The sequence below is a fragment of the Fukomys damarensis genome, unplaced genomic scaffold, assembly GCF_012274545.1.
Source record: "Fukomys damarensis isolate Sample0158 unplaced genomic scaffold, DMR_v1.0_HiC HiC_scaffold_17, whole genome shotgun sequence".
Classification (NCBI taxonomy): domain Eukaryota; kingdom Metazoa; phylum Chordata; class Mammalia; order Rodentia; family Bathyergidae; genus Fukomys; species Fukomys damarensis.
The window spans coordinates 80056571-80076422 of record NW_022900929.1 but is presented as its reverse complement, the minus strand read 5'-3'; the positions used below and the strand labels follow the sequence as shown (position 1 = coordinate 80076422).

The 19852-nt window shown below is 48.6% G+C and overlaps 1 protein-coding gene across 7 annotated transcripts in view; it reads left to right on the top strand.

Annotated features, from left to right (window-relative positions):
• Window positions 1-14446, top strand: part of Fam214a (family with sequence similarity 214 member A) — a 56287-nt gene extending 41841 nt beyond the window's left edge. Inside the window, exons 6-12 of one of the 7 annotated variants that reach the window (XM_010609060.3) lie at window positions 751-864; window positions 2212-2291; window positions 2929-3037; window positions 5285-5443; window positions 9478-9546; window positions 11635-11834; window positions 13291-14445. In XM_010609060.3, coding sequence (XP_010607362.1) covers window positions 751-864; window positions 2212-2291; window positions 2929-3037; window positions 5285-5443; window positions 9478-9546; window positions 11635-11834; window positions 13291-13444 — 885 coding nt within the window. In that variant the 3' untranslated portion in view covers window positions 13445-14445. Of the gene's footprint in view, window positions 1-750; window positions 865-2211; window positions 2292-2928; window positions 3038-5284; window positions 5444-7989; window positions 8016-8074; window positions 8123-9477; window positions 9642-11634; window positions 11835-13290 lie in introns of those variants that run through there. The other 6 variants (XM_010609063.3, XR_777277.2, XM_010609062.3 and 3 more) reach the window with 6 other exon arrangements.
• Window positions 14447-19852: the final 5406 nt, after the last annotated feature.

Genomic DNA, 19852 nt, shown 5'->3' with positions numbered 1-19852 from the left:
CTCCCTCCCTCTCTCTCTCTCTCTCTCTCTCTCTCCCTCTCTCCCACTTTTTTACTCTCATAATTTTTTTTTAGACAAGGTCTTTCTATGTTGCCCTGCCAGGCTGGCCTCAAACTCCTAGGCTCAAGTGACACTCCTGCCTCAGCCTTTCAAAGAGCTGAGATTACAGGTAAGTACATGGCACCATGCCTGCCTTGCGTGTTTCTTAAATCTCATCAGAATCACAGTGTTTTCAACTGCAGTGTGTATTTCAGGGTTTATTTCTGATGTTCCTGTATCCAAATTGAGCCCTCTGAAAATGGCTGTTGACATAGCTTTCTTTATATTTTAAAATGTCATACTGACTTTCTTTTCTTCCCAGGTAGTTGATTTTTACAAATTAAGTACTAATCTATTTGATGGATTCTGGGTACATACATTTGTTTTTTGGTACTGGGGATTGAACTGAGGTCCTTGTGCTTTCGAGGCAGCTGGTGGCACCACTGGGCTACGTCCCAGGCCCATCTGGGTACCTATGTAGTAAGGCAGTTGTTTGGGCATACCTTAGAACATCCGCAGCATATTACAGAAAAACAAAAACACAGGTGTTGTTTTCTGAGGGGAAAGACCGGGCACAGGCAGAGATGTTAACCTGCGTGGGGACAGAGGATGCAGGCGTGTTAGGGATGGGTCTGGAGACTCAGCGCCCAGGCCATGGGCGGCAAAAGCTGTACTAATGTCACCACTGAACAGTGATTCTCTTCCTCACAGAGGACCGCACTGAAATACTCAAGTGTCTGGCAAAAGCCTAACTTTCATTCCCTGGACGGAACTTCAACCCGAGCCTTTCACCCCCGAACTGGATTGCCTCTTCTTTCAAGTCCCGTAAATGTTTTTTCTCTTCTTTCATGCTGAATACCTGCAAACATCTGAAATGTTTGCAAGTCATTTTATTTGAATTTTAATTGAAAACTGTTTAAAGGGTTTTAAATTCAATCCCATAAAAGTCGCTGCGGCCAGCAGAGGAAGCGTGCAGCCCCCATATCTCTACACCAGGTTGCCAGGAAATTATTTTCTTAAAAATCACCTCTTGTGAAAATGATCTCACAGCACCTTTAAAGAATCAGCAGGAGCAAGAAATGGGAGGGTTCAAGGATTGAACCCTGTTAGAGTAGCCTGAAAGCGAGTTACAAACAATTCTCCTTCAAATGTTGTAGAGCTAAAAGAAGGCAAAGAGAGGAAATTAAGATGAAAAAACGTGCTGATGTGAAAAGGAAATAAATAGACCCTAGATAGGAAGAACACGGTCCTGAAGAATGCACACACACACGCTCGGATGGAAGAGGTAGTCGCCTAGAATCAGCGGAACAAAACTCCGCTGAATAAGAGACAGATAGAAAGCACCTAGAATGTGGTACAAAAATGGAAAAAAGGATAGACCCAGCTGCTTCCAAAAGGAGGATGAGATGGAATAAGGAGAATTCTATATTAGAAAGAATGAGAACTTTCCAGAATTGAAGGCATCAGCGTTTAAGTTGAAAATTTTGTAACTGAGTTCTAACCACAATAAATAAGTGTGGTAGAGTCAGACGACTCAGAGATGGGATGTGTAGGATTTCTAGTATCACCTGTGAGTCACATATTCTATACAGACTTAATATTCTAAAGACAGATCTGTCTAACTTTCCTGTTCAACATGATTTTGTCTTTAATTTACACCTGGATCTTGCGTTTGAGAGTGTTTTGAGGTAGGCAGTGGTTGCCCAGATGCCACGTGGTCTGGGAGTCCACAGTGCTGCTTCCCAGCCTGTCCTCTGGGTCCTCGGCTTCCCAGGGCTGGGGCAGTGGGCGGGACGGGCACAGGACAGATGGAGGCAGCAGTGCCGTGGGCCGTGCGCAAGCTCGTGCTTTCCTATCCCGCCTACCCCCATAGAGAAGTCTACACAATTTAAAGTAGGAGCTCCACATGAAGTCTAGTTTTAGCAAAAAGTGGTTCCCATTCTTAAACCCTTGAAACCTAAAGTGAGTGCCTTTATTAATTATCCTTTTTTTTCTATACTAGCTAATAAAATGAGAATGTAGGGTAAATATGTAATAAACAGCATTATTTTGAAGTAAGCTGTTAGGAGACGTTATATTAAAGATATGCATAACATTTTTTTGAAAAGTATTTTATCAGGTCGAGAAAGAATGACAGTCTTTTAATGTCACAAATTATTATTTTGACCTTAGGTTCCTCAGAGAAAAGCACAGTCAGGTTGCTTTGATCCGGATTCTTCATTACTACATCTGAAAAGCTTATCATCTAGAAGGTATCTATCTTAAAGTCAATTTGTGAGTATGAAATAGTTGCGCAAACTTGTAGCCTCTTACAGTGAGCGATGTTGGTGAAAGACAGAGACAACAGGACTGGTCTTCAGCACGGTGCTCTGCACTTGGGTTACTGAGCATAAGGGAGAAACTGATGCGGTCACAGCTGCATGAGTGGCCTGCTCTGACATTTAAGTACATTTATATATGTTTGGTCATTAACCTTAACTTGAATTCCATTGCAGAAAAAAACCCTTGACAGTTTTTTTCCATGTTGGCAATTTTATTTTACTTATTTATTTATTTTGGTGCCAGCGATCAAAGCCAAGGCCTCCCATGTGCTGGACGTTTACTCGCTTTGCTATGTCCCCAGCCCTCGGGTAACACTTTAGTTCACACTTGGCACAAGTCTGCATTAACGGGTGCCTCCATGTGACAGGTAGCAAGTAGAGAGGTGGGTAGGCAGACATAGTTAAATATAAATTTTAAGCTAACAGTTTTATATTTTAAAGTTTGATATTAATGTCATTATGGTACTTAGAGTAAAATTGTTCGAATTCACATAAATTAATTTTATACGATGTAAACAAGAAACTGTTGTGATTAATGGCTTTATTTTTTTGCTTATTTTTTTAATAGTCCTCGACCATGTTTAAACATTGAAGATGACCAACATATTCACGAAAAGCCTTTTTTGAGTTCTAGCGCTCCATCTGTAACAAGTCTGAGTCTCCTAGGGAATTTTGAGGTAATGTGACTTGAAGCTGTTTTAAGAGTTGAAGTTTCTTAACTGAGTTAAGGGTATTACTTATGTCTTTGTAAAATTTTCTTTGTTTAAAAGAAGTAAATCAAGTGTCTTTTCCAAAGGATTTCCACTTGGATTTACTTTTTTGGCTTGGTTTGGTTTGGTTTCCCGGGAAGGGGAGTTGGCAGGGCGGTCACAGTGATCCCTGGGGTGGATAGCTGTGGATGGCGGTGGAGAGGCAGCTTGGCCCAGGAGAGGTGAGGCCGTGACTTCCGAGCTGCACAGCTGCCTCAGTCCTCGGGCCGCTGCTGGGCCTCCTGGGTGAGGCAGGCAGGCCGCAGGACCCAGGAGTCAGAGGCCAGCCCGGGGAGCATAGTGAGGGACAACACAACGACTGGCCTGAGGCCCGGGAAGAGTGACTGAGGGCTGACAGCAGCCGCTGGCCTGGGACATTGATTCCCAAGGTCAGAGGGCCTCTCTCTTGTGAGTAACTTCTCTCCAAGTCTGGATCTGTCAGGTGCTTAAAGATCTGGTACGTGTACTTTGCATGGAGAAGGGTAACTGGGTATTGAACTCAAGACCCTCGCCCTGAACTACATCCCTAGCCCTTTTTTTAATTTTTAATTTTGAGACAGGGTCTCACGAAGTATCCCAAGTTGCCCAGGCTGGCCTTCCAACTTGCAGCCTTATTGCTTCAGCCTCGCAGAGTGCTGGGATTACAGGTGTGCACTATGCCCAACTGATGCACATGCCTCTTTGTTTATATGAATACTTGTGCCTATCATCAAATATATCATGAGCTCAGTTATCGAAATAACCTTAAATGCAAACCTATAAATGACATTTTAATTGGTATGTTTTTAGAAGAAATAATTTAAATTTTGTATTTTTAATTAACATAAATTAAGCTTTACCAGGGTTGCCAATATTGTATTCTTTAGAATTATTTTAATTTTGAAACTATCTTTCACAGTTTTAGGAGAAATAAAAAGAAACTTTTGTTAAATTGACTCTTTTAACACCATAGAGTCTCAGTTCTGAGAGGCCGAACGCACCATTCCTGTGTCTTAGAACGAAAACTGCAACCAGGTGCCAGTGGTGCACACCTGTAGACCCAGCTGCTCAGGAGACTGAGGCAGAAGCATCCAGAGTTCAGGGCCAAGCTGGGCACCCCAGCAAGACCCTGTCTCAAAAACAATTAAGATAAGACCGAATAAAATGGAAAGAACTGGGCCTGTAGCTCAGTGGCCGAGCTTGCCAGCATGTGCGGAGTTCTGGGTTCAGAAAACCCTGTAGACCACACTGAGAGAGCCAGGCATTCTGCACCTTCACACTGCCATGAGGCTGGTGGGGAGAGCACCCCTCACACACGCACAGCCTGAGGGGCAGGAGAGGCTTCGGGACCCTCACATCAGGTCTGCTGTTAGCAGGTTCTGTTTGGGTAGCTGTGTGCACACTAGGGAAAATGTGCAGAGGTTGTGTGGCTCTCTGGCTCCCAGCTTCTTTTCGTAATGAATTTGGTTCTGTCTTCAGTAAGGTACAGAAGATATTTCTTAGTGAGTCCGATGATCGGTGGCAGAGAAGGTGTGGCAGTCTGGGAGACTTGCATGTCACACTCACCTTGGCTGTGTTTCGTGCAGCAGGACAGAGGCTCCTCGCTGTAACATGCTGAGAAGAGCTGACTATTGACATGGCCCCTGGTGGGTCCGTAACACACTGGCCCAGAGAAGCAGCCACACAGGCCAGCCATCCGGTGACTGTGGGGAGTCAGCCACCTTCTCGCTCTCTCTCATTCAGAGTTTTCTATTGCATAACCTCCTTCTGTGCCCTCAGCGCATCTGTCCTGTGATTGTCTTCTTCCACTAGTTCAGTCCAGTGTGACACCAGCAACCACTGGAAAGACAAGGGAGTCCAGTCTGCCTAAGTTGCACAGGCTGATCTCAGACTTTTGATCCTCCTGCCTCAGCCTCCTGAGTAGTTGGCATTATAGGCATGCACCACCATTCCCAGTTCAGAGCATATTTTTTGCTTAGAGATACCAAATTTCCATACTAAACAATGAAATACAACAAATGGTGAGGTTCCAGGAGAACTCATGTTGGCTGGAATGGCGAGGAGGGGCCAAACTCAGAGTAGAAATTGGTAGGAGACGGACGGTCGCAGGAGGGCAGTGGCCCTGGGAGGGAGCACTGCACAGCACCAGACAGCATGGCAGTGCATCTGACCTTCCCCTGTGATGCTGTCTTGCAGGAGTCTGTTCTGAACTTCCGTTTAGACCCCCTCGGGGTGGTGGACGGCTTTACTGCCGAGGTGGGGGCCAGTGGCGTGTTCTGCCCCACCCACCTGACCCTCCCGGTGGAGGTGTCCTTCTACAGTGTTTCTGATGACAACGCCCCCTCTCCTTATATGGCAAGTATTTTTAAATTTTTCTTCTTTTGCTAGAATCAGGCAACCTAATGATGTGTGGCTTTAAACATTTGGGAGCAGTGCATGAGAGTGAAGCATGTTCTCACGGGAGAACAGGCCAGGCTCAGGCAGAGGGTGCGCAGCGTATGGCTTCCATGACCTCCGACTTGCTCCATCACACAGGCACGAACCTTCCCTCCTATGCTTTCTCCTTTCCCATTTCTCATCCTGATGGATCACAAATCACAGGACTTCAGCTGCAGAAACTGAGGCCGAGCCCCTGCGCGTGTCCCCCTTCCTGCAGGGCATGGTGTCAGAGGAGCCACATCCACGTTGCTGCCAGGTCTTTGCAAACACACAGATCAGTGCAGCCTGGGTCTGACCTACCTGCCTTCCCGCCTTCCCACCTTCCCACCTGGGCCAGTGGCTCCTGTCCTACCTTCAGGGTTCCCAAGAATGCCGGCGACAGTGTCTTTCATTGTCAGAGCCGTGAGGAGGGGCCCCACAGACTCGGAGGTTTTCCCCTCCAGTAGTATTGCCATCGATCTCAGCCTGCCTGCTGGCCCCGTGCCCAGAGACTGCCCACTGTCACAGGATGAGTGAGAGGGCGCGAGTCCTGCTGGAGCGCGGGCTGGCTCCCACGTGGATGGCTGTGTGCTGCCCTGTGGTGAGGGCTCGCGGAGCTCAGGTCCCTGATAATGGGTGGGCTGGCCAGGAACCAGCCCAAATACACACTGTCATGTGAAATTTGTGAGCCAGGGAAAATTTGATCTTGCTCATTTTTTTGGTACTGGGGATCAAACTTGGGTCCTTGTGCTTGCAAGGCAGACGGTGGAACCGCTGAGCTAAATCCTGGCCCTGAGCTTGCTTTTAAAAAAAAATAGTATTAATCATTTGACGTGTTTGATATCCTAAAAACGAAAGAGGAGGCGATAAAACGGTTCTGTCACTGGGCCCCAGAAAGTACAGAAGCACGTGTAGAGGGCTCAGATTCTGAACAGACTAGGACGGTAATCCAAGTTGCTGTGTCCGTTCATCGCTGTGAGAAGCCCTGGCTTCCTTTTCTCTGATGATGATCTTCAAACAACTATCCTAAGTTTTATATCAGTTTTTCTAAGTCGTCATTTTATGAACTAGAATGGGTTCCTTTTGCAAGCAATTGATCCCAATTTTAGACCAAAAGTCTTTCCTAGTGTAAATTAATAAAATTAAGTTCTTCTTCAAGCAGTGTTATTTAGTCTGCTTTCAAAGGACTGGTTGTATTTGAAGACAGCACACGTCACAGACCACAGAACCCTGCGTGTTACTGTGATAACTTGGGGCTCTCGTGGCAGATGGTGCCAATGATGGGCGCAAGGAGCGCTCTTTGTGGTGTGCAGACGGTGGCATCTTCTCACTCAGTGCTCCCTTCAGCGGGGATTCAGCGCTCTCGGGGCTTTCCAGTCAGGAGTCGGGGCTCAGCACTCTGCGTGCCGTGTGCCTGCGCTCTGACACCTGCGTGGAGACCGGCAGAGGTGCTGTCCCGCACAGGTCAGGGCAGGGCAGGGCCAGAGTAGGGCCGGGGCCGGGTCCATCTCCTCCCATGTGCAATGAACCAGATCAAGGTGTTCTTTTAGCTTCCCTTGCTTGCCAGGCAGGCATGGTGCTGCTGAGCTACATCCCGGTCCTTTTGTCTACTTTTCATTCCACAGTCATTTGAGTAGTTTTTGTGTAAGGTTTTAACCAAATTTAGTTAACCTTAACTTTACTATTCTATCTTAAAATCTCAGAAGAAAATGGGTTTCTATTTTTATATTAAATGTGGTAACTCTCTAGGAATGACTAATAGGCTGGCCAACTAAAATGATGAAATTATTAAAGTAAAAATTAACAAATGTAACAATATTAATAAAATTCCAAATAATTTCCCAGTAACTTCCTAAATTTCCAATTTGCCAGTGCTCCAGGTGGTCTTATATTATTTGGAAATTGGTTTGCAGTGTTGCCCTAAACTTAGGTCTTTCTGTGCCCATTTATGTTTTCTTGGTTACCACTGTGACCCTGTGAAGCCCTCAGAAGTGCACCTATTGGAAGCGAGGGGTGCGGTGCAGTAGGAGCTCTGCCTGCCGGCTTTGGAGTGTGGGCTGGTGGGGAGGAGACAGTGGGCTGCCCTGTGGAGAGCTCTCCGCAGGGCTCTGCTGGAACTAGGAGAAGGAGGGCGTCGCGTTTGTGGCGCACAGCGGGTCCCTGTGTTGCCGCCTACCTGGGAGGCTCGCTGGCTGTGGAGTGGTGTCAAAGGTTCAGGTTCTGACACCCTCGTCAGCCCTTAAGTGACCGTCTGATGTAGTTGGATGTGGAGAGCCGTGTGTCTTTCCAGCGTCATCCCCCCCGAAAGCCCCCAGCACAGGTGTGCTCACTGCACAGAGTCTCAGCGCTGTGCACTCGCTCAGGTGCAGATTCCAGAGCTGGAACCTCACCTTCCTTCCCATCCGTCCCTCCTTGCTGCCCCCAGCCCTTGCCCCTTCCAGACCCAACAGAGATGGCGCTGATGGGCTCGCCCTGTTTCGCAGTTGTGCTGACGAGGCTGACGAGGCTGACGAGGCTGACGAGGCTGACGAGGCTGACGAGGCTGACGAGGCTGACGAGGCTGACGAGGCTGACGAGGCTGACGAGGCTGACGAGGCTGGCATGTTTGGGCGTGGTTACTCCAGTTACCACTGACCGCTCCAGAGAGGAGTGTCACCCGGTTCAAGAAGCAGAGGGGACTCTTCTTTAAAGCTAGCGAAGGATGAATGATCACAGTTACCACCTGCAGACATCCGGCCCCTGACTGTTGAGAAGTTTCACGCATTCATTTTTGTTTATTGTTTAAACTTACACTTTTTTGGGCAATGTTTGGAGTTCTCAGAGAAACCACTCGGCCTCCTACAGCTGTGTTCCTCCAACGTTAATGTCCTAATGTCTGTGCAGTGTCATGCAGGGAGCCCTGGGGCCTGCAGGGTGGGCTCTGGGGAGAGAGGGGAGAGGCAGGACCCTGCTCAGTGTGCACCTGCACACCCCCGGTGGCTGCTGCTGTTTGGGGACCAGGCCTCCTGGGGATTCGCAATCACCCCTGTGAGAGTCCTCTCCTAAAATGCCCCTGGATTTAGCTACAACCTTGACTCCCGTTATAGCTTGTTGGCCTTTAATTCATTGTGTTCTGATTTAAAATCAATTTGGTTTCTTAAATCTCTTAGTAAGTAAATGGCTAAAAAGCAATAGTTTCAGAAGGTCCAGATTAAGACATAACATGGCATAAAATTATTTCTGAAGAAACAGTTAACCCTTGGGAAATGAGCTTTGCTGGCTTTTATGTAGAGCAAACCAGTCTTGAAATTTTCTGATTAAACCTTCTTTTTTTCTCATTTTTTGTCTTGAGCATCTCCTCTGTAAATTACCAGACCCGAGCCGCAGACTCCTGGATAACCTTCCCCCTTGTCGCTCTCCCCGTCCTGCACTGTCTCCTCCTTCCCTTTCTCCCCCCTCCCTCCCTTCCTTTCCATTTCTCTTCTTCCTTGCTTGCTTGCTTTCTTTTCTCTCTTTTGTTCTTTATTTCTCCTTTTCTTCTCTCTTTCCAAGTCAGATTCCAACGTCACTTAACTCCTTGACTAAAGCCTTGCTCACTTCTGCAGAGACACACGCCTTCCACTCTCGCTACTGCCCAAAGAACAAATGGTGTTTTGCTTCTTCGTCCCCTCGCTCCCCGATAACCTCTGCCTTTCTTGTGTTTCCGTTTTGGTTAGGAACCTTGCCTTTTGTCTTCCATCTCAGTGGGAGTCTCCAGCAGTGGGCTGTTGGTGTTGCTCCTACCTGTGCAGGGTCTGCAGGAAGGACAATAAGTTGTTTCCTCAGGGTGGGAGCCTTACTGTTTCATATTGGTAGAATGTATCTCTGTTAATTCTATCTGAACGTTTTCTGTAGAAATAGAATTCTGCAGTTTTGTAATTACATGATGTGTTATTTTAGTCCTGTGTACATTTGCATCAGTGTGTACTCAATTTGTCTTCTTTTATTTCAAGGGTGTGATTACTTTAGAGTCCCTTGGTAAAAGGGGTTACCGAGTACCTCCTTCAGGAACAATACAAGTGGTATGTGTTTTCTAGCCTACAATTGCAATAATCATTCTCTCACACACATGTAGAACTTAGCCCTTTCTCCTGCTACTGCTGCTGCAACGACTTTGGTAAGTAACAGTGGGGCGGCAGCTTGGTTTGGAGTGTCCCTGCTCTGCCCAGGAATTGCCTTTTGGGGAGCACCATAGAAGGAAAGCATTAATAGGTTAATCAAGGTGAATGCTTTAGAGAAATAGTCTGACCATCTGCACAACGTAAAGAAAGCTATTTTCAGTATAATTAGGACTGAGCATGACCAGTGCCTTCTCTTTACTGTGAGAAGCCGTATTGAGATTCCCCAAATACTCGTACTGCTTTGGCAGGAAAACCCGGAGCACAAAATGATGATGTCCCTGGTGAAATGATTCACTCTGGCAAGATGAGGACCCTAACTAGAGACGTTAGTCTGACCAGTGTCAGGCAGAGAAGGCCTCAGCCCTTTTGTCCAGCCCCTCTGCCCAGAGCAGTTTTGGTCACCTGGTCTGGTATACTCAGATGCACTGCCTGGTGCCTGGCATGAAGGCCCTGCACAGTGCAGTCTGGCCCAGGGCAACCTCGCTCGCCTCCAGGTCTGCTCAGGTCTTGTCTGGAGCTGAGAGACTGCAGAGTCACCCAGAGCCCGGCACTTGGGGCTGGCCTGGTCCTACAGGTGTTCTGTGACCCTGGGCCTCTCACGATTGCCCACGATTGCCAGCACTGTGGGTGGCCGCATGTGTGTGCAAAGTGAAACAGTGGCACGCAGAAGTGTTTACTGAGCAGCAGGCACTGCGGAGTAAGGTGTGGCTTCTGTCCACTGGACCCCTGCATGACAGGAGTGGCGACCTCTGTCCTGTCGGTCCCTGCCAGCCAGCTGGGATTGTCAGCGACATGCTGACCCGACACAAAGCTCGCTTGGGTGAACACAGCCCGAGTGGTTAATTGTAACCGTGAAACTTGGCTTCATCCCTTCCATGTTCAGTCCTGTGTAATCATGGCTTGAACTCCTGCTTGCTGGTTATGGGTGTCGAATGTATTAGCCCTAACTGGAAGACTCACTAGATTGTGAGATTGGATCAGAAGGCTGATATATTTTCATGATTCCGTGAGTGATGCCCAGTGCCAAGGGTGAGCTGCTGAGAGCACGGTGCCAACTGACCTGTTGAGGTGTTGGTGACTTGGTCAGTTAGACCGTAGTTCACAGGTTCCTTTAAAAACCAGTGCTCTTGAAAGTTTTTCTTTCAATTATCTGTAGCCAAGAACCCACTGAATCAATTCAGTCTCCACTAAGGACTCACATTTTGAGCTATAATCATATTAATTAAAAAAACAAAAAAACAAAAAACTAGTGACGGCTGGGGATTTAGCTCAGTGGTGGCACCACCCTGCCTCGCAAGTGCAAGGACCGGAGTTCGATCCCCACTACCAAAAAAGCAAAGCCAAAAACTAATGTTGCTATGAATTTTGAAATGATTTCGAGTATGAGAACACAAAGTATTATTATCCTACTTCGGATTTAATAATTAATGAGATGTGTTTTATGAATTTGAAAAGAATTTCAAGTAGAAAGGTCTCTCCTTTGAGCACTTTTAGTTCTACTGCTATATGTACTAAAACACCAAAAAATTCTAGTTTTACTGAACTTGTATTGTTATTTTTTAAAATGTTTCCTCACCATTAAAATGCGAGAAAACTTAATATTTCTGCTTTTAGAATTTTGTGCTTCATAGCCATTAGCAAAGCTAAAGTTTGAAATCACAGAACTAGAATATTTTGACCCAATAAGGGTGTGTTTTGTTTGAGCTAGTAGAACTATTTCTGAAAATCCAAAGGAGAAAAGTTGCTTATTGTTTTTTATTAATATGAAATTTGTAACTAAAGATTTTGATTCATTACAGGACTTTATAATACTGTGAAGTAAGAGGTCAAACCTTTGAAACCAGTATTGGATGTTAACTTTAGTCCGTAAGCCCGAATCCCATCTGCTGGGATCTGTTACTGTTAAAAGCCTGTTTAATTTTGGTGACGCCATTTGACTCACACCAGTGTCATTGCTCTTGAAGAATAGTTTCTCTGTTGTCTCTTCAGACCTTGTTCAACCCCAATAAGACTGTGGTGAAGATGTTTGTTGTGATGTATGACTTGCGGGGCATGCCGGCCAACCACCAGACATTCCTCCGACAGAGGACCTTCTCCGTGCCTGTGAAGCCGGGGGCCCGGAGCAGTGTCGGCAAGGACAGCGCCCGGCACCCGGAAGAGCGCCTGTTACGCTACCTCATCCACCTGAGGTGACACTGCGGGAAATGCGGGGTGTACTACGTTAGGACAGAGTCAGACTTTGTATTAAACCACGGTGACCGCGCCTAAAGCAGTTCCGTGGCCCTGCTGACCCGGGTCTCGGCAGGTATTTCAGTCAGAAGCAGATGCCAGGACATCTGATGCTGACACAGACTTTGGAGCCCTGGCAATATAGCTGCTCTCCGAGGTTATATCCTGGTGATTCCATCGGATTGCCTTTTCCTGCCACCCCAGCTCTCCCACTCAGAGCTGTAGGTGGTGAGAACCGCCGCTCGCTCTGGCCCAGGCTGCTGGCGTCTCGAGTAAGGCTTGGCCTGTCCTAGAGCAGCTCTCAGGACCAGGGAGCAGAGTGGGGCCTTTTCCCACACCCTGTCTAGCAGCACTCTGTCCTGCTGTGGACGGTGTCCGTCACTTCAGGGACACGCTCTGACTGGCTCCCTACTGCAAGGAGCCTGGTCACCCAGCACAAGCAGAGAGCCTTTCTGCCCTGTCGCTGCGCATCTACATGCTGGCAACCTTGGGGAGGTGAAAGTTTTCCCCAGACACACCAGCCCAACCTAACACCTTGAAACCAGCTTGCTCTGCCTGGCGAGAGTCGTACAGGGGATGGAGAAGGAAATGCTGCCTGCCCCAGACTTGGAGCGGGTTTAGACTGCTAACCCTCATCTGACCCATCCTCTCCAAGCCTGCTTCCTTCCTTTGCTTGCATGTGTTTGCCACAGGGTTCCTCAGGCCAGGCGTCCGTCCCGAGCGCTCTTGGAGTTTGTAGGGAACCAGCATTCCCCAGAGTGAAATTCAGACCCAGCAGAGGCCCGATGCTCTCCAGGTTCTAGGGGAGCCTGTGCTGGAAAACCAGTGCCCTTCACAGGCTGAGCTTGCGGACAATTCGATGGACATTCTATCTCACTGCCCGCCCTCCCCACTCTCGGTGCTGGTCACTGCTGACCACCGCAGTGCTGCCTGTGACTCTCCTCAAAGCTAAATTTCCGCTAGTGACTTCCAAGCGTGGGGACCACTTTAATCTACTCCACATCACAGGAGGCTGCCTTGCTAAAACAGGTCAATCTGTGTGTCTAGAAAGTGCTGGGGCTGTGATCCCAGGCAGTCTGACAAGCTGACAGAGACCGCAGTGAGGCCATAGAGGAAGGCCACACGCTCGAGGTCATGGAGGAGAGGCAGCCGGGTGAGGGGAAGAGGGAGGGAGAGCCGTTTACATTAGAAACGCGTGCTTTGACAATGTAAGCTCTGCAGCGTCACGTGGGCTGGCGTGTTTCGTGGTGTAGCAAGATTGATTCTTGCTTCTTACTGTACTGGCGTAGATTATCCTTTCGAACTATAACTACTTCGGGTGGTTTGTTTTAAAGACTCCTTCCCTGAAATGTTGTCTTCTCCCTCCGCCCTCCTCTCTCTCTCTCTCTCTCTCTCTCTCTCTCTCTCCCTGCCCAGGTTCCAGAGCTCTAAGTCTGGAAAGATCTACCTCCACAGGGACGTGCGGCTCCTGTTCTCTAGAAAGTCCATGGAGGTCGATAGCGGTGCTGCATACGAACTCAAGTCTTACACCGAGTCGCCCACGAACCCCCGGTTCTCACCACGATGCTGACCGGGAGTGACACGTCGGAGTGCTCGCTCAGTGCCCGGGTGTGAGGTACAGAGCCACACAGCGTGGCGTGCACCAAATGGCAGTGAGGACAGTGGCCCCTCTCCCGCCGCCCTGGACCAGTTTCGCTGAGGGCTCCCGGCAAGGAGGCCCGAACCTTGCCCGAACCGTAGGCGGAAAGCGCTCCCATCCCGGCCCCTCGGACTGTGGAAACCACTTCGTTGGACACATTGCAATAGCAAAGGCCCTGTAGTTAGTGTTTACACATTTTGTTTCTGTTATTTACTATTTAATGTTTTCCTTAATACTCAAGTGATGTTTGTCTGTAGTGTTCTAATGTAGCACAAATCTTATGTAAAGTCATACTATGTATTTTTGACATTAATGTTGGAATCTGAAATATATGCACAAGTCTTTAATTTTGTGTGATGTGTTTTAAATGCTACTCATTTAAACTATTGAAAATGAAGATGAACTGTTGAGCTTCTCTACGATTAATGCACTATGCAAGCATGTGTACTTTTTCTATCTCCCACGTGGAGTTTTTACCTTGCGGTGCAGGCTGGCATGAGTTCTGGCCGATCACCCTGCCTTTCTGATCTCCCGTCAGGCTACCTGTCCTCAAATGGTTCTATTTTTCCTTAATCACTACTCAAGAGGCTTCACATTAAACTGCTGTCCCATGCTAGATCATTTTCTGAAATTGTTAAAGTTATGTACTTTGAAAACAAATTAGTATTTATTGTAAATATATGCCAAAAAACTAAAAACAAAGTGTATTTGGCTTTTATTGTTAGTGGAGACATTCATGTGACTAAATCGGTGAGTTAGCCAGTCAGGCAGCTGCCGAGGTGGGGAAGGGGTCTTACCGCTTCTGGTTCGAGGCACAGCAGAAGGCTGTTGGCAGCAAGCAAGGGGACCTGAGTGTGTGGAAAGCCTTCTTCCAGTGTGCCTGGGAAGAACACGTGGCCCTGGGTCCTGCACGGGCCCTGTGGGAGCAGCAGAGATCCTGGGATAGCTGATCCAGACTCCCACCCGCTGGGTATGAAATACAGGCCCCGGAGCAGGCAGACCCAGAAGCCTGGGCGTCGCCGGTCCCGGGAAAGGACGGGCAGTGCTCGGGCTGCAGGCTGGCAAACTGGAGGCTCTCAGAATGCTTTTCAAGTACTGGCTTTAACAAAAGGGTTTTGTCCCTTACAACTTAAAATTTTTCAGTCATACAAATTTATAAGGATTTGTTGTTAATCTCCATGTTGTGTGGAGGGAACTTGGGACCGGGCTGCAGTCGTGGGTCTGATGGTGGTGCTGGGGTCTAGAGCTGACTTGCTGGGTCTGTGCTGGAGAAGACGGTGGGAACAGCATTAGCGCACCTTCTCCTCCTCCCGTACGACGTCTAAGCACCCTTGTGCCCCTGTGCATGTGTACAGTGCATAGAGGAGACAGAGGCAGTCTGTAGGCGGGGCGTACAGTCTTCCCAGTCTTGGATTCTTTGTTGTTTTTTGGGTTGGTGGGTGAGTTGGTTGGTTTGACGGCATCTTGCTGGCCTCAACCTTGAGATCCTCCTGCCTCAATCTCCCAGCTTGAGCATGCTGGGCAAGTGGTTCACCTCGGACCTGTATCGCCAACCCTAGTTTTTAAAATATTTCATTAGACATACTGAGGCTTATTAAACATTTGAGAAAAGTCAATATTGATCGTTTTTATTATCGCCTGACTTCTCCAGTGAGGTTGACCCCATAGCTAGTGTGCCGGTGCTGGGTCCCTGTGTTCTCGAGGCTCTCACGCAGCTTTCCAGCCTTTCTAGCATGTTTTGGAAAAGTGCAAAGGCTGGTTGTATTGGTTTTCTGATGCTGGTCATCAAGGACTGGGTGAATTGTGAAGGAAACGTTTGCCTTTGCTCATGGCAGGGGTACAAGCCCAGTGGGTGCCGCATCCGGAGAGGACTTGGGCAGGGAAGCCCCAAGTGCACAGGGCACCTCGGCGCACGACGCAGAGGGAGGGTGTGTGTGGGTGGGGAGGGTGTGCACGCCGTCTCCGTCTCTCCTGGCTTCTCGTCCTCCTTTAAAGCCACTGGAATTCAGTGGAGAGTCAGGGCTTCTCTGAGCAAGTCTATCCGCATCACATCCGCAGGCTCCTCCGAACCCGAGGCCCAGACCAGCTGCTCCGGGAAGTGCTGTGCTGAGTCCACACTCGGAGGGCAGCCCTGGGGGCAAAGCTTGCTGGCCCTGCCCCGCTTCAGCCAGCCTTCGCCATGTGCACCTGTGCCCCACGTCCTGGGAGTGAGAGGCAGACAGGGCTGCATTCTGCGCGGTCCATGGCTCTGCAGCTGATGGGTCAGAATCTGTCACCTGCTTCAGGAAGGAGCCACAGGTGCTCCCTCACTGCAGTCTTTGAGAGTTCCTCACGTGAGGATGAACGGAAGACGCTAGAAAGTGATGCTCCCGTCCCCATGCCCTCCTCCTCTGCCACCCCTGCAGTTAAAGAAGGCAGATGCCCTCGCGTGCTTCATCTTTGTGATCACTGCCCTTTCTCGTTCAATTCTGCAGCCGCAATTCTTTTTAAATTATGTAATAGATGTTTATTTTAGGGCCAGGCCAGCGCAGGGTTCTGAGTTTGATCCCTGGTACCACACAAAAAAAGTTTACTTTAAAACTCAGGGCTGGGGAGGTAGCTCAGTGGGGCAGTGCCTGCCTAGCAAGTGCAAGGCCCTGAGTTCGATTCCCAGTGCCAGATAAATAGAAGACTCATCACTGTGCAGGTTTATAAAGTAAAAGCTAAAGTCTGCCCTCACCTCTGCTCCTGCACCTACCACATTACAGAGGTACTGACTGTGAAAACCTGGGTACACAGCAGTGCAGGGAGTGGCAGCACACACCTGTAATCCCAGCTATACCGGAGAATCCCAAGTTCGAGGCCAGCCTGGGAAACTCAGCAGGACATTGTCTTAGAATAAAATAAAGGCTGGGGATGTAGCTCAGTGGCACCGCACCTGCCTGGCAAGCACAAGGTCTTTGGTTCAATCCCTGGTACCAAAATAAATAAATAATACAATAAAATAAAGAGAGCTAGGAGTGCAGCTCCATAAGCTCCTGGTTTCAGTACCAGAAGAAAGAAAAACAGTACACAGTGCACTGTTTGGCTGAGACCCGAACCCCGGGATCAGTCCCGACAGAAGTAGGCATTCTGGGGCAGCAGGAACACACTGGGCTGTGCAGTGTTGCCATCCGCCCAGCTCTGGAGCATGGGCACTGTGGACTGGAGCCCTGCAGGCTGCGAATCCTGAACACAGCGTGGCTCTCCCATAGTGTGGGTGCGCATGCTACTGACGGTGTGCATGGCATCTGGGTTCAATCCCAGGTTAAACATACGTCTTTTCCACTCCACTACACCGGCATTGTGACTTTTTCACCAAAAACATATTTTTCTTCAACACTCTTACAAATATAGTTTCTAATTAGCCAGGTGATAACCAATAAATACAATAAGACAGTGCCTGTGAATCACTGGGGAAATAGAAAATGACTTTGATAAAAAAGAAAAACCAAACATAACCTCTGAGAAGAAAAACCCCAAAGCAACCCATAGGCTATTCACCTTAGAATATTGTCAGCAGGCAGGTAAACATGGCTGAGGGAAGTTTTAAGAACACATTTTCTTAAATATTTTATGAGCTTGTAAAGAGTAGATGTTTTTAAAGTCTTTTCCAGACTCCTTTCATTGCACTTTTCTTTTCTTTTTAATTTGTTCTAAATTTTCCCGTTCCAACTGGGTCCCTGCAGAAGCGATGTCCTCCTCTCTCATGAAAGCTGCCTGGCTTCCTTACCCCGTGAGTGGTCCGAGTGTCGCTCATAGAATTCAGCATTTACCCCAGGATTTGGGGTGCTCACTATCTCACTTGGTTTCTCTGGGTCAAATTTTCCATCTCTCACTATAACATCCTCTAATTGAAAAGATGCACAATGTGATAGAAAAACATCTTAAATGTTTAATCTCTTAAAATCATTACAGTAAAAGACACATTGCCATTAAGCCTCCTCCAAACCCTCTGCTCACTTTGAACACATCCCATGGTGCCCGCCACTGTCTGCAGCAGCTCCAGCGTCCTCTTTCCCGAGGGCTTTTACTTGTGCTGCCATAGCTGCCTCCATGTCCTGAACTGATTCAAAGCATTCAGCCTCCATGGGCACTTTGACTTCGGGGGAGAGCCAGAGGTAGCATGGTACCAGGTCCAGTGAATACGGCAGATGAGGACTCAGCATCCTGTTTTTACTCAGCAGCACCATTCACTGTGTTTTTGATCACATCTTGTAAAGGCACTCAGGAATGAGGACATCCAGACCTGCTTCAGAAAGTAGAAATAAGAATGGGATACGTGTGTTTAAAGCAAAGGGGATTCGTGGTGATGTCTTTTACTATAATAAATGTCTTAAAAATTCAAACATTTGCTGTATGTTTCCATATTCTGTCCTCAGCGTTTGCTGCACCCTGGCAGCACAGCTAAACTTCCTCTCTTGTCTTACTGCGGAGTTAACAGGGTGAGACATAATTTCTCCAACTCCTGTAAACTCTTCAGCTAGAGCAACTAAACCTGGAAAAGATCCCTGATCTGTCTGTCAAATTTTTATTTAACTGCAAAAAATATATCCTTGCAATACGCACTGCATCCACCAGGGGGAGCTCTGGTAACGCAGCAAGTATAGGGCTTTGCCCCAGAAATAAGGAGCCGGCCAAGGGGGTCCCCTGGGGATTTGTCATTGTGGCTAATTATTTCCGATTAAATCGAGCGTTTGGTTCTTCAGCTGCACAAGGCACATGTCAAATGTTCAGCAGCAGCACGTGAGCAGTGGCTTCTGTGCGGGACACCCCAGGCCTGGAGTCTTCATCACCACAGGGCTGCTGGACAGTCCCAACTCAGGACAAGAACTAGATGGGCGATGGGGTAGCACCGCCAGAATCCTCCCACTGGGCGCAGGTGAAGAAAGACTCACCCGGGAGACTGGAAAGGAGAGAGCCATGAGAGGTTAGTACCCTGGAGTCCAGCGTGTGGAGAAAGCACGTCCAGAGTGCAGCTGTGAACATCGGGTAGGCGAGGGCGCAGAGAGGTGACACACACGGTAGTTTAGGATGGGATGGGATGGGTACCAGACGGGCCTGCCATGGGCACTGGCCCTGTACTTAAGAATGTATGCATTTTGGTACTGCAGATTGAGCCCAGGGCCTTCAAACTGAGCCACATCCCCAACTGTTTCCTCATTCTGTATTTTGAGACTGGATACTATTAATTTGCTCAGGCCAGGCTCAGACTAGCCATCCTCCTGCCTCAGCCTCCCAGAGTGCTGGGATTACAGGTGTGCGCCACCACACTGGGCTGTGAATTCTCCATTTGACTGAAGCCTGTTGCCCAGAAATACAAATTTGCCCACATGTTTATGTTACTACTTTTCTGAGGTCACATATACTATTTTTCTCTGTGTGTGCGTCTTACCGGATTTTAACCTAAGTTCACAAGCACAGGAGAAATATATGTACACCAGAAAGCCAGCCTTCAGTGCTCCACGTAGCCTAAACAGTGCATTCTCCTGTTCTCTCTGCAGTTGTACTTGAAGGGAAGGCAGTTCATCAGGCTGCGACGTGGGTGCGGAATGACCTTACGAAGTTCCTCGGTTGGCCCAACGGGAGAAATTCTCGAAGAACAGCTCTCTCAGAGGGCTTCTTGAACACTTTCCTTTAAATACTGCGCCTCCTCGTCCGACAAAACCTTCCTTCCTCCGCTGTCTTTCAAGCTGCAAGCCCACTACAGTCGCTCCGAGATCTACGCCCTGGTTTCCAGGCCCCTTTTCCAGTCACTGCTCCTTAGCCCCAGAATTGCATTCATTATCTTTCGCTTTTTGCTAGTTTAACTCTTACAGGCCAATCCTACTTCCCTCCCGGAGCTTTGGGCACAGTCGCCGCCCCCTCCCGAGCAGGAAGGTGACATTAATGGGGTAGTGACAACTGCAGTCCAAGCATGCTCCTCTGTGAAACTACAGGACGGTGACAGCATGGCAGAGGCGCGGGCGAGCGGCTTCTCCTAGGCAGTGACGGAAGACTGGAGAGGTAAGGAGGAGACGCGGAGCCCCGGAGCGTCCAACGGACAGCCAGCGTGGGGCAAGAAGAGAGAGAGGGACGCGGCGAGGCTGAGGACGTGGAGATACAAGGTTCCCGGGACAGAAAGCAAAGGACAGGGAGAAACGGCGCGGCTCTCGAACTACAACTCCCAGGAATCCTGGGAGTACGTGAGGCGGCCCAGGCCGGATGTGAGGCGGTCCTGGCGGAAGTGAGGCAGACTCAAGCGGAAGTGAGGCGAGCGCGTGCCGCGACCTTTGAAGGGAAGAGGAAGTGCCCGGGCGTCGCGCGGCGGGAGAACGGGTT